General features: G+C 39.9%; 1 protein-coding gene across 6 annotated transcripts in view; it reads right to left on the reverse strand.

Annotated features, from left to right (window-relative positions):
• The window catches only part of NALCN (sodium leak channel, non-selective), a 358635-nt gene that overhangs the window by 117193 nt on the left and 227492 nt on the right, over positions 1 to 13950 (reverse strand). For all 6 annotated transcript variants that reach the window (XM_034936923.3, XM_063595854.1, XM_063595853.1 and 3 more), the window contains exon 15: positions 7182 to 7256. In XM_034936923.3, the coding sequence (XP_034792814.1) occupies positions 7182 to 7256 (75 nt within the window). The remainder of the gene's footprint in view (positions 1 to 7181; positions 7257 to 13950) is intronic.

Raw genomic sequence — 13950 nt, forward strand, 5'->3', positions numbered from 1 at the left:
ATTTTTGAGGGTAGAAACAGTGTCCTGACCATCACATGTCCCTGGCCCCAACACAATATCTATAGCATAGTAGATGAGTGTCCAGACCTCAGTTTCACAGAATGAGTAGATTTAGTTTCTAGGTCACTAATATCTCAACTGTAAAAGAGATAACTCAGTTGATCTCAGCCTATCTTAGCCTATGCCATTATGTATTTTTAAAAATATTTTTATTTATTTTTAGATTTTACTTTAAATACTGGGATACATGTGCAGAATGTGCAGGTTTGTTACACAGGCTTACATGTGCCATGGTGCTTTGCTGCACCTATCAAACCATCATCTATGTATTTAAATCACACAACCTTTCTCGCCTCCCTCTCCATCCTGATTCCTGGCTCACTAAGCTATAGTCTGATTATAATTTGGCTTCTTCTTTGAATACCCACAGGGAGAAAATATGCTGATCTAAAAAATGGATAAGCATCTCATCCAATCCACGCCTAGATATGCTTTTCATTATAAATGAAGGAGCTGGTTCTCTGCAGGCAGCATGGCCTTTTTCAGCAAGGACATTGGTTTAGGGTCAGACAGCCTTTGTGGCTCTGACCCAGGCACATATGAATTGTGTGGACGTGGGTGAGAAATTCACTCCCCTGAATGTTAGTTGCCACGTCTTTAATATTTAGGATTAAATGTGATAATTTAATATAAAGTAGCCTACACAAGGTAGTTCTCAATAGATAGCATTTGCTCCTGCAGCAGTTATATCAGTCTTTTAAAATTACATTAGTTTGAGTTCATTCATGGGAGACTGACAAAATGCTGAGAAGATTGAAGATTCAACTAACATCAGGAGATGCAACCAGTGCTCAGCTGAATGGCATCTTCCAGCAGTATCCCTGCCACCTTGCTACCGCCCTCAATCTGGAATGAACTCAATATAGGCGACAAAATGGAGATGCAAATGAGAGCTTCAGGGTGTGTTAGGCAAGATTCTCCAGAGAAACAGGACCAATAAAATATACATCAGTATTTATTTTAAGGTATTGGCTCATGTAATTATGGAGGCTGATGATAAGTCCCACTATCTGCTCTCTTCAAGCTGGAGACCTTTGGAAGCCAGGGCAACATTTTGAAGGCCTAAGAACCAGGATTCCTCAGGGCAGGAGAAGGTTGTTTACATGGTGCAGGCAATGAGACAGACAGCAAATTCAGCTTTCCTCCACCTTTTTGTTCTATCTGGGACCTCAAAGCTTTGGAAGTGGTTTAACGACATTGGGGAAGGGGGTCTGCTTTACTCAGGCTACCAATTCAAATGCAAATCTTTCCAGAACCACCCGACAGATGCACCCAGAAACAATGTTTTACCAGCTATCTGGGCATCCCTTAGCCCAGTCAAGTTGACACATAAAATCAACTATCATGCAGCTTAAGGCTAAAGAAAAACATTCACCTAGAGCTCATACTTTAACAAAAGAGAATATAAGATATTTATGGTTTTTGTTTAAAAAAGTCACAGTCAATAAGAAAGGAAAGCTTCTTAATATATAATATCTATCCAACACTATGCAGTGGACTCTAGCAAAGACCAAACATCATTAAATTGGAACCAGGATTCAAGTGAGACTGGATACAGGGCTGGGTAAACAGTTTTCAATTTCACAGCTCTGAATTTAATCTAAACAGACTACCTATACTTCCCTTTTCGATGATTCCTCCCCTCAGGCTTTTCCGTGGGTTTTTTCTTCCCTCAAAGCATAATGAATTTTATACCGCTTAAAAGAAAACCCTTTATATCTGTCTTTCACCGAATTTGCAAAAATCATTAAAGCTGCAAGAATTCTCTTCATATTCAAACCTTGTAAAACTCTGTGTACATTCCCCAGTGTCATTCCTGCATCACTTGAGCTTCACAGTCATCAACTCTTCTGTTCAGAGAAGTTTTAGGTCAAGGGTTTTGTTGTAGCCTCTATACCAACTGATTTATCAGGAATCTCCTCAGCTCACCACAATCACACATTCACAGACAATCTCATTTTTAGCCAATTTTTAAATGTCATGCAGAAACAATGTTTTATATATATGTGTGTATAAATACTAAATATAAAAAATATAATTTTTATATACTATGTTACATATATTACACACATTATATATAATTTATATGTCATGTATTACATATATTTAAAAATATAATCTTTATATTTAATATATACATATAGATATTACATATATGTAATACAAAATTATAATATATTTTTGTATTTAATGTATGATATATACATATATGTTACATATATTACATATATGTAATAATATATATACATACACACACACATATATTTTTTTCCGAGGTCTCTGTATTGGCTTTTGGGGATGCTGAAAAGAGAAATATGGTTTCCACATACTTCAATATGGGGGTCATGTAAATGATGGCAGCTATGAAAAGATTACGCTGCCCTATTGCTATTAGTAATCAGCTGTGTCCTAGATATAACACACAGGGAAGGCAATAGAGGAATTTCATATGGTTATATGATTGAGGTGAGTTTTTGGAACATGATTGTGGGAAGTGACAAAGGAAAAGCCATAGAGGTGACCGTCACGGCACACACGGGTGATGTCTTGGAGAGGCGGTGATGGGAATAAACACACCAGAGCCTCTCAAAATTTCTGTGCAAAAAGTCCTTTTACTTTCTCCTCTGGATTCTAAAACCCAAACTTCTTTCCTGCCAAAATGCCTCGATTAAGCAATAAGAAATTCATTGTAGCTTTAAACAAATTTGCTTAAAGGAAACTATATATGAAAACACTTCAGAACTATAGTATTAAGGAAACAGCGCTGCCACTTAGAATTTTCAGGTTTCCAGCTAAACGTATTAAACTTGACATTTTATTTAGCAGGTGCGGGCTTATATTAAGTGAATGCACAATTCTCTTCCAGCTTCCTGAACTATTAAAAATGACACCATAGCTTCTCACGAGGACCCCTAGAGCTCAGCAGTCCTTGGCTAGAAACCACCTCTGATGCACACGGAGGTTGCACAGAAAAATAATGGGAAAAGACATACAGCGCCATGCTTCTCCTCCAGGAGAACACGGGCCCACCGACAATCCATCATGCAGCCCATGCCTGCCCTCAGGGAGCTTCTGAGGGGAACGCCCTGGTGGGCTTTGACTTTTGGCCACTGACTTGCTCACATTCCTAACTCTGGATTTGGCCATATTCCTGCACCTTTATCCCTGAGTTATAGTCATACTCTTTATTTCATATCTGGTGTTTTCCTACTTCACTTCTTCCTTCTTTTCCATTATAATTTCTTCACTAGTACCTTTTCACTTTCTACCACCATCTCACACCCTTAGCTTAAGGGCGGCCTCTCCTCTCCCCTGTACGAGGGCTGCTTCCTCTTCCTCTGTTGAGCCCTACTGAGTGTGGCATGTTAACACCCCCATTTATTGTTATTATTATTTGAGACGGAGTCTCGCTCTGTCACCCAGGCTGGAGTGCAGTGGCGCCATCTCGGCTCACTGCAAGCTCCGCCTCCCGGGTTTATGCCATTCTCCTGCCTCAGCCTCCCAAGTAGCTGGGACTACAGGTGCCCGCCACCATGCGCGGCTAATTTTTTTGTTTTTTGTATTTTAGTAGAGACGAGATTTCACCTTGTTAGCCAGGATGGTCTCGATCTCCTGACCTCGTGATCCGCCCACCTCAGCCTCCCCAAGTGCTGGGATTACAGGCGTGAGCCACCGCGCCTGGCCAACACCCCCATTTTAGAGGGAACAGGCCCTGGTTTTTATTACTCTTGAAAAAAATCTATGAACCAGCTTTTACATATTAACACAGTTAAAAACATATCGATAATAAAAGACATTAAAGTCACTAAAATGCTGCTATGCTGCAAGCCTGTTATGTAGGCGTCTGAGGAGGATCATCACTCCAAGAAGATCATTGCAAAGTGGCACCTTGAGTGGTGTTTGCCATTGCGCAGCAAGACTGTAACTCCAGTGGCTCTGATTAGATCCTCTGAGTTTTGAGAGGAAACAAAGAACTAATCTGAATAGTTTTAACGATTGGGTTGCTGCATTCACCGCTATTCTCAGAAACTGTCCTTCATTCTAAGTTACTTGAATATGAGGATGCCTTTGTTATCTACAACATCATTATTTATAAACAAATAATTCATAGTCCTATGAGTGTCCTCCCCAGTATGCATGACTCACGTTTGGCCTTTATATAGCTTTAGTTTGAATCAATACAGTTTAGAGGTTAAGAGTGTGGGCTTTCGGTCCAAATTGCCTAGGTTCAAATTCTAGCTCTGACATTTGTTGGCTGTGTAACCTTGAGCAAGTTACTTAACCTCTCTATGTCTTAGTTTCCTCATCTGTAAGATGGACATAATAATAACACCTGCATTGAATGGGTCGTTTTGAAAAATAAGTGAAAACATAAAACACTTGATACTGAGCAAGAATTCAACCAATGTCACCATAGCTATGAGAATCTACAGACCAGCAGACGTGGTAAAAGAAGCAAAAAGTTTGAACGGAGCAAAGATGGAATTTGGAATGCATAGCGCTTTCTGAAACTTGAAACATTAAGAAAATCAAATACTTTTTTTGAACATTTCCTCCACTCTACTCTCTATCTGGGAATAGTAAAAATAGAGTATATAAGTTTAAATCTTAAGGACTGGATTTGTACATGGACAATTGAAACAAATATTTAGGGTAACAATTTTATTGTTTTTTAAAAGAATCTGTAAAAGACAGTCTAAAGTTTCAGGTATCCCCATTACTACATGTGTATATGAAAGTGAATGCATGAGAATGTGTGTGTCCTTAAAAATATGCAAATGAGCCCTACCTTAAAGGCCAAGATCACTGAAAATAAGAAAAATCAGGGGCATAAAAAATGACACCATTGTTAAAAACTAGTGAAAACAAAACATAATCATACAAAAATGAGAGAAAGTTAACCAGGAACACTTTAACTTAGTTTAATAATATTTGCTATAATGAATTTCAGGTTCAATGAGTTTCAAGTATGAAATTAATAGAAGAATTTAATAGATACATAGTTTCAGTCCAACCATGAATAAAGAATAGTGTAAAAAGTACTAACAAAAATGGAATTGCTGCGTTATGATTGGAGTTTTCAATGCCCAAATACCCAGAGTATATGGTCCAAATTGTAGGCTAGTGCAATTGGATAACCAGTTCTGATATACAGAATTTCCAGAAACACAAAGCTTCACTAATATCTAGCAAGTGATTAAAAGCCATTTTATAAATAATGACATTTACCCAAAGTGAAGGGCCATATAGTTTATTAAAACTTTATAGCCCAGGAAGAATGTCAATGCCAATTAAAGTCCTGACTTTTTATTGTTGCTTCTTCACTTTGGGTCAGATATGAAATGCCTATTGTGACCATTAGATATAAAGATGACAAAAAATTTAAGTAGGCTATGCATATACGTGTATATATAAATAAGTTAAAATGTTGAAAAAAATGAACACTGCAAAGTATCCTTAGGTTTGAATTCACAATCCTGAAAAAATTGCTACATAGAAGTTTATTTTGTTGCTTTCCAGCAGAAAAATTATGTTACAAATGAGGGCTGGAATTATATGGTTATTTAAAAGCATATGGAACCTGGCGGTAGCACTAGCTAAAAAAAATTGGATATTTTAAATTTTATCTATAGAATACACATTGTAACGTACTCTCTCAGAGGATAGTACATATCTGTGCGTAATAACCACGGCATGAAGGAAAAGCGACAGCTCAATACCAGATTTGTAAAGCAAGGACTAAAGTGGTTCTACAGCAGCAGATTTTTATTGATCATGTCTAATTATACGGCTGGTCACTTTCAATCTTGAATTCACCTATTAGATATTTTTTTCTGCAACTAGACGCCACACAAAGTATTTTCATTGATGGCATAAAGGAATGTCCCAACTCTCATTTGAAGAACCTATCACTGCTGCCACAGAGTGAAAAGACGGAGAAGAAATCATCTCTAGCAGAGCCGGGAAGATGCCCATTTGCCTGGGTAGCTGTAGGATGGTAAAGAACTCAAAACCTTTCTTGGTATGCTCCGAGTAGGAATCTTCATAACAATTTTTGTTTGTTTGTTTGTTCTGTTTTTTTTTTTCCTTATTGATACCCTCTGTTAAAAGCATAGGCTTTAAAGGTAAGAGTAATAAAATGAAATGCCTAACCTGATCATGAGATAGATTTAAAAAAAATTAAAAAATTTAAATAGGTTATAGTTTTTGCTTTGTTAAAAATAGAGAGCTTTGGGAAATTCTGAATATGGAGGGCCTGCTTATAATTCCAAATGGAAAGTTTGAGAGCCATGGTTCTGTTAACATTATAACAGGTGTGGTTCTGTCAACATTATAACATTCTAACAGTTGGGTAGAGTTTGGTAGTTAACATCTCAACTATTCTCTCAGTGTTGGGGAGGGTGATACAAGAACGTTCCACCCATTGTCCCACTCTCTTGCGAGCTCTTCTTCTCAAAGGGTCTGTACTCTTTGATAGAGCCAAATAGTCAAGCCAAATATCCTCCATGCAACAGAAGCTATAGGAATGATTGACTATAGCTGTAATCCTCCTGCCATTAAGAACACAGCATTCACCTATTTCTAGTTTCATTTTCTGGGGTATAACTTTCACCATGATGACATCCCGTCTGTTTTTATACATAGCTGGGTCCACATTTGATCATTTATTCTGTTTCTTATACTCACTATGGGCACCCAGACTAAACTGTCCTTTAGTGTCTAGAGACCAGGCAGGTTGATTGTAGTATTTTTATGATGATGATAAAGACTATTACATATAATTATGCAAAATCTGGCCTTGAGGCATCTCATTTCCAAACAACCTTCATTTAATGGCAGAAGGAGAACAGTCTCCAAATCCAATTAACTATACTCTGCCCATCTTACTTTTATTCAAAAATAATAAAACTATTCCTAGGATATTTATAGAGTAATAGAAAGTTTCCCTTGTTAATATTAGATAAAAGTTAAACTTAAAAGAACACCATTTTACCACCTTCGATAGCCTTATTACATTTTATTTTTGCTTTGAAGCTCAAATTTTTAATATTGCCTATAAGCAAATGGTTTGCCCCTGGTTTTTTGTCCTTTTTAAAAAAAATCCCCCACACATTACTTACTTGTTTAAGCTTCTTTAGGTCTTCATCAAGTTCTAAGTTGTCCAAAATAACAGCAACAAACAAACTCAGGAGGATCTATAAAATGGTGAAATAACAATGAAAAAACCCACATGCCATAAGTATCAAAATATTATATGTATAATATAGCTACCTAAAATATATTGAGTATATAATTCATTAAATGCAAAATAAACATGCAGTGATGAATCATTGCATAGGCATTTCAAGGTATTTATCACAAATACATGAAATAAAATGCATACGTTCATTGAAATAATATGTTAACTTGCTTTATGAAACCAACTTACTTAAAAAGGAAATTAAGAAAAAGGTTTTTTTGAACTCAACAATCCCACTTGTGTGATAATATTCTAAAAAAGTGATCTGAACTATTGATGAAAAGCTTAATATACACAGATGCTTATTAGAGGGTTGTTTGTAATAAGGAAATATTAGAAATAACATCCAACTTTGCATGAATAGTCAATACAGTTATAGAGATTTATGTGATAAGATACATGCAGCCATTACAAATTCCCATTGTGGAGCTACTCTTCAAGATGGCCTCCAGCGTTGTTCTAGACTCCTGGTTCATGCCTTTGTGTAGTCCCCTTCCACATTGAATATGTCTGGCCTGTGTCATCAGCAGGTTGCAGAAATAATTGTGTGTGACTTATGAGGCTAGGCAATAAAATACACTGTGTCTTTACCCTTGGTCTCTCCTAGATCACCTGCTCTGTGGAAGCAGGTGCTATGTTGTGAGGATGCTCAAGCAGCCCTCTGGAGAGGTCCATGTGGTGAGGAACTGAGGCCTCCTGCCAACAGCCACTGGAGTGACCCATCTTGGAAAGAGGCACTCCAGCCCTAGTAAAACTTCAAGGTGACTGCAGCTGTAGACAACATCTCAACTGCAACCTCATGACACTTTGAACTAGAAACACTCAGCTAAGCCTGTCTCAGATTCCCAACCTTGAGAAACTAATTGAGATAATAAACATCTATTTCCTGGTAGGCTTCTAATGTGTGGGTAATTTATTACACAGCAATAGATACCTAATACACTGGTGAATTTTTATGGTGTTGAAAACACTTACATTATAACCGTAAATACGAGTATATATATATATATATATATATATATATATATATATATATATATATGGTAGAAGCTCAACTATGCATATAACGGAGTAATAGAGAAAATGCTTGAAGGAGGTACTTTAGAAATATTAATGGTACTTGCTTTTGTGTATTGGAGTAATACATTTTTTCCTCTTTTAAAAAATGTTATGATTTTCTCAGTTTTTTAAAAATGTATGCTTCTTTTAGAACAGGTAAATAAAATAAAACAAAATAATATAATTTTAAAAAATATTTTACACTGTAGTCCCTCTTCAACTTTGAATTTTTTAAAGTCCCACATTCACTTGATCATCTTTTTCATTTCTAACTCATATTTTTCTTTTCAGTTTTCTTCTTAATGAATTATTCCCATTTGTTAATATTAGGTGGTTAAGCATGAAGGTCAGAAAGTTGAGATAATTCAGCCAGTGCTAGAGAAGTTATTACGCAGAAGTTAATGGCTAGCTCTTTTTCAATTTTAATGAGTATATCAACATGATTAAAATATGATGGGATATGCTTGGCTTGGGACAAATGCCAGCACCCTTCTTTTCAACAGCCATGTCCTTTGGAGTCTTACCATAACTTGAAGAAGATACAGAACGATCTAGACCAGAGGGTTTTTATTAACATCACCATGACTGGTACACCACTGGTAACTGGGCATCAGGCTTATTCTGAACTAGACATCATTCCAAACTGGACATTTTAAAGTTTGCTCCATGTTCAGCCCATTTCCCAATACCTCGACGACAGAAAGTAATATCAGAGGCAGAGTCTACCTTCCCTTGTCTTGATTTCTCACCCCGAATTCTGAGATGTTCACCTGCTGGTTTCCTTCTGCAGGAGGGGATATCTTATACCCCTTCTCTCACACCTGGGCCCTGGAGCAGGCATTGTTCTGTGTCCTAATTTAATCATGTTTCCTCTCTCTCTAGTGAAAGTACAAACACGAATCTAAAAAAAGGGGGGTCGGAAGGGATCCTGTTCGCCTCCCTTTTCTTAGAGCATTTCCTTTATAAGACTTGGAATTGTAAATTCTTTCCCTTTCTGTTTGAGATGTATATAAATACTTTTAAGAGCCAAATAAGCTTCTCACCAGTTCTACAACCTAAAAGAATGTTTTCCTTGAGGGCTGTCTCCTTGAAGTAATGTAAACATCAAGGAAGACAGAGCCTCCGTCTCCCCTTCTCCGTAGAGGGTGGGAGTTTAGACATCTGGCTCCAAGTTGTAAACCTACCTACTTGTCACGGAAATATGAGAAGTTTTAATTTTCCTTTGGATAAAGGCAATCAGCTCCCACAGATGGCCACCCCACTTACCAGGTGAATTTAGGATAAACTATATTTAACAAGTGGTGCTGTCAAGTCTTCTTACTTGAGGACTAGTTATTTCTATCTTGAGAACACGTATGGAAAGCGGTGATATAAAAGAGGGAGGTATTTTCTGCCTCCGTGATCTCTTTAGCAGATTGCCAGTGATGTGCATTGCAGCTTGCGTTAGTGCTTTTTCAATAATAAAACTGGGCTCTCTCTCCTCTACCTTTAAGGAGAGGTTTCGTGGGTTGGCAGGAGATTTTATTCTTAATTATACCCCCCAAACTGGACAGAGGGCAGGCTACTTAAGGACAGCAAGGCTATGTTATTCTATTAAATTTGACAAACAGTTGACTGGACTCCATGGATGTGTGAGGCACTGCCTGGTCAGATACATAAATACAATATTGCACTCACTGCAGTGATGTTTATCACTGAATTAAGCAGACATAGAAGAGAGCACTGTGCTTGGAGTCAGAGAGCTCAGGTAGCAAACAGGCTGTGCCAGCTATGAGCCACATGGCAACTGCCAGCCCACAGTGAGTTTCGGTGCTCTCGTTTGTAAAATATTACAAATGTAATAATAGCTCAACAAATTGCAGCTTTTTTTTTCATTTAATTCTCCCCGAGCAACCCTGACATATAGTATAGCTATACAATGTCTGAAAATATACAGACATAAAATTAGTTATGCAAAGCTAAAATAAATTTCTTGGTTTTTCTACAAATGAATTGAATTTGGTGCACAATCCCTCCATTTCTGTTGGGGGCTGGAAACATTATCTTGCTACATCAATTCCATTCAGTCCTTTCAAGCTCAGTTACATTTGAATAAATGCTCCTTTACTTTTTAGGGTAGTTTAAGGTCAAGGTTACCCACTACAAGCCGGGTAATGTGTCCTCCATCCCCCATCAGGGGAACTGATGAGGCTGTACTGGGGGTTTGGGGCTTTCTCTCTGCTGACTTGACCACCATCTCAGCTCCCAAAGCTAAGAGCTCTGATTCCCAGTGATGTCCTCCGTATGCGCTTCCTAGAGTACTGTAACACAGTGCACGGAGTTGGTGGCTTCAAACAACAGACATTTATTTGATCACAATTCTGGAAGCCAGAGTCCAAAATTGAGTTGTCGGCAAGACCACACTCTCTCCAAAGGCCACGGGGGAGAATACTTCCTTGTCTCCTCCAGCTGCTGGTGGCCTCCTCTGTCCCTTGGCTTGTGGCTTTGTTAACACCAGTCACTTGGCCTTTATCTAACACCAGTCACAAGGCTTTCTCTCTGTGTCTTGTGCTCTTCTGTCTCTTACAAGGATGTTTGTCATTGGACTTAGGGCCCACCCAGATAATCCAGGATGATCTCATCACAAGATCCTTAATTTAATTTTAATTACACCTGCAAAGACTCTTTTTCCAATAAGGTCGTGTTCATAGGTTCTGTGGGTTAAGCCATGGTCCTGTCTTTTGTAGGGGCCCATTTAATCCACTATACTCTCCACCTGGTCTTTTTTTTTTTTTTTTTTTTGAGACAGGGTCTCACATTGTCACCCAGGCTGGAGTGCAGTGGTGTGCTCTCAACTCATGCAGCCTCCACCACATGGGCTCAAGCGATCCTCCCACCTCAGCCTCCCAAGTAGCTGGGACTACAGGCACCTACCACCATGCCTGGCTACTTTTTTTTTTTTGTATTTTTTGTACAGACAAGGTTGACCAGGCTGGTCTTGAACTCCTGAGCTCATGAGATCCATGGATCTTGGCCTCCCAAAGTGCTAGGATTACAGGCGTGAGCCACCACGCCTGGCCTCCGCGTGGTCTTTGGCTTGGGCTGTTGTTCCCGCAACACATGTATTAGCTCTCTACTCAGGGAAACTCAGAAAGGGCTGTCATTCCACTTGGAACTAACGGAGACTTGTTCTTTCGGGATATTCCGGGCCTCTCCACCGAGAACTCTCAGGCAGCTGCCCAACTCTGCCCTGGCTGCCCCTGGCCCATGTGGGGCCCCCAGCAAGGTTCTCTCCCCATCAGGTTCCAAGAAGAATTAGGGTCAAGTCTTGGATGTCAAAACACACCTGTGTGGGTACCAACACTGCCGATGCTCCCAAGTGAGGTGTGTGGGCATCTCCCACGGAAACACGCTTTGTCTCTCTCTCTCTCTGCATCTGTCTCTCTCATGCTCCATCCCAGAAATCAGTCTTATTTCTTCTCAGAAAGCAGAAACGTGAAAGAAAATTGGAGAGTGGATGGGAAGGGCGGCCACGCAAGTGTGAAGAAGGAGGACCAGAAATGAAGCCCCATCATAAATTCACACATTTAGTTCTGTACCATTTTGAAGCATTTAGACTTGGAGAGCCCATCTGGGCACATGGGCCAGGGGGGCACTTTCTGAACACTATTTATTGAAGATTGTGAGACAATGACAGAGAGCCAAGGATGCTCTCCCAAGCCACGCAGATGCCAAGGAGAAGACTGATTTTGGAAGAGAGCTGTGAGGAACGCATTCCAGGTGGCGTGGTCAGGGCCTGGTGAGTAAGTCTGGCCAGAGTCTGGCTTCCAGGCAGAGGGTTTGGAGGCTGGAGAGGAAGGCAGGATGGACAGGCGTCTTGAGTGCCACAGAGGTCACGGATAAGAGAGGGAGGCTGGAATAATCACAAAGTGATGACATCAGTTTCTTTCTGCTAAATTTTTCCTTTTAAAAGTTCTGGGGGTTTTTTTGTGTGTGTTTTTGTTTTCAATGCATGTAATGCAGCAAGTTTAAACTGGCTCAGCTGGGCATGGTGACTCATGCCTGTAATCCTAGCAGTTTGGGAAGCTGAGGTAGGATTGCTTGACCCCAGGAATTTGAGACCAGCCTGGGCAACCCCGTCTCTCAAAAAAAAAAAAAAAATTAGTCAGGCATGGTGGTGCATGCCTGTGGCCCCAGCTACTTGGGAGGAGGCTGAGGTGGGAGGATTTCTTGAGCCTGGGAGGTCGAGGCTGCAGTGAGCTGTGAATGTGCCACTGCACTCTAGGCCTGGACGGCAGAGCAAGTCCCTGTCTCCAAAAACTAAAAACAAACAAAACAAAAAAATAAACTGGCTCACTGAAATAGTAACTAGACAAGGTTAAGTGCAGTTTGACAAAATGTTATTAGATATATAATGTTTTCTGGCCGGGCGCAGTGGCTCACGCCTGTAATCCCAGCACTTTGGGAGGCCAAGGCCGGCAGATCACGAGGTCAGGAGATCGAGACCATCCTGGCTAACATGGTGAAACCCCGTTTCTATTAAAAGTACAAAAAAATTAGCCGGGCGTGGTGGCGGGTGCCTGTAGTCCCAGCTACTCAGGAGGCTGAGGCAGGAGAATGGTGTGAACCCGGGAGGCGGAGCTTGCAGTGAGCCGAGATCGTGCCACTGTACTCCAGCCTGGGCGACAGAGCGAGACTCCATCTCAAAAAAAAAAAAAAAAAAAGATATGTAATGTTTTCTTACATTGGTTAAACAAGAAACTGCTATATACTTTTTCCTTGGGATAAACAGAGAAAAGCCACCCTCAGAGCAGGACAGAGAGAGCCACGGCATGCCAGCTGCACTGACTCCTCACGGCAGATGCGTTTGATATTTGCTGTGGATAGGAGAAGACAAGACTCCTAAAGGAAGAGCTTTGGTTCTCTGGGAAAATGCTGCGTGACTTCACAACAGGAAGGCCCAAACTTACAGAATTAGAACAAACTCTTGGGGAGGCAACAAATTTAAGAATAATATAATAAAGTTTGAAGTTTGCTTGAAAGTAGCATAAACCTAATTTTATTCAGCAAATATCTTTGTTTAGGCATCATTTTTCAATTAATTTGACAGTGGCATGACAAAAGCACAAACTTACAAAACAGAAGCTGGTTCAAGATGTATGTGTGTGGTGGGGGGATTGGTTTCCGCCGAAGCCCCATTTGAATGTGGACTTTCAGATTGATCCTCATCAAACTGTCCCTGGCATGTAGGGCACTGTGATAAGGTGGCAACTGGCACTCCGGGTGAGAGATGACTGAAGTCTGACCGAAGGCTTTGGCTGTGTCTTTGCAATGGAAACAGAAGATTCAGGAGGTGCAGGGTGAGTCTGTAGCTGATTGCCAGGAGGTGAGAATGACTTTGCGGTTCTTTTCTCACAGACTCTAATAAGGTGACAATAACCACTGCGATAAAGGGTAGAAGTGAAGGAAGAATGGCAGCTTGGTGTCCATCATATTTAATTTATGTTATCAATGATACAGTATTTTCCTACAAACCCAGTGCAATGTGGATTTGGACTGAAAGAGCAGGTCGACCTGGGTGTCAGACACTTGCCAACACATGGTATGGAAAG

The sequence above is a fragment of the Pan paniscus genome, chromosome 14 (assembly GCF_029289425.2).
Source record: "Pan paniscus chromosome 14, NHGRI_mPanPan1-v2.0_pri, whole genome shotgun sequence".
Classification (NCBI taxonomy): domain Eukaryota; kingdom Metazoa; phylum Chordata; class Mammalia; order Primates; family Hominidae; genus Pan; species Pan paniscus.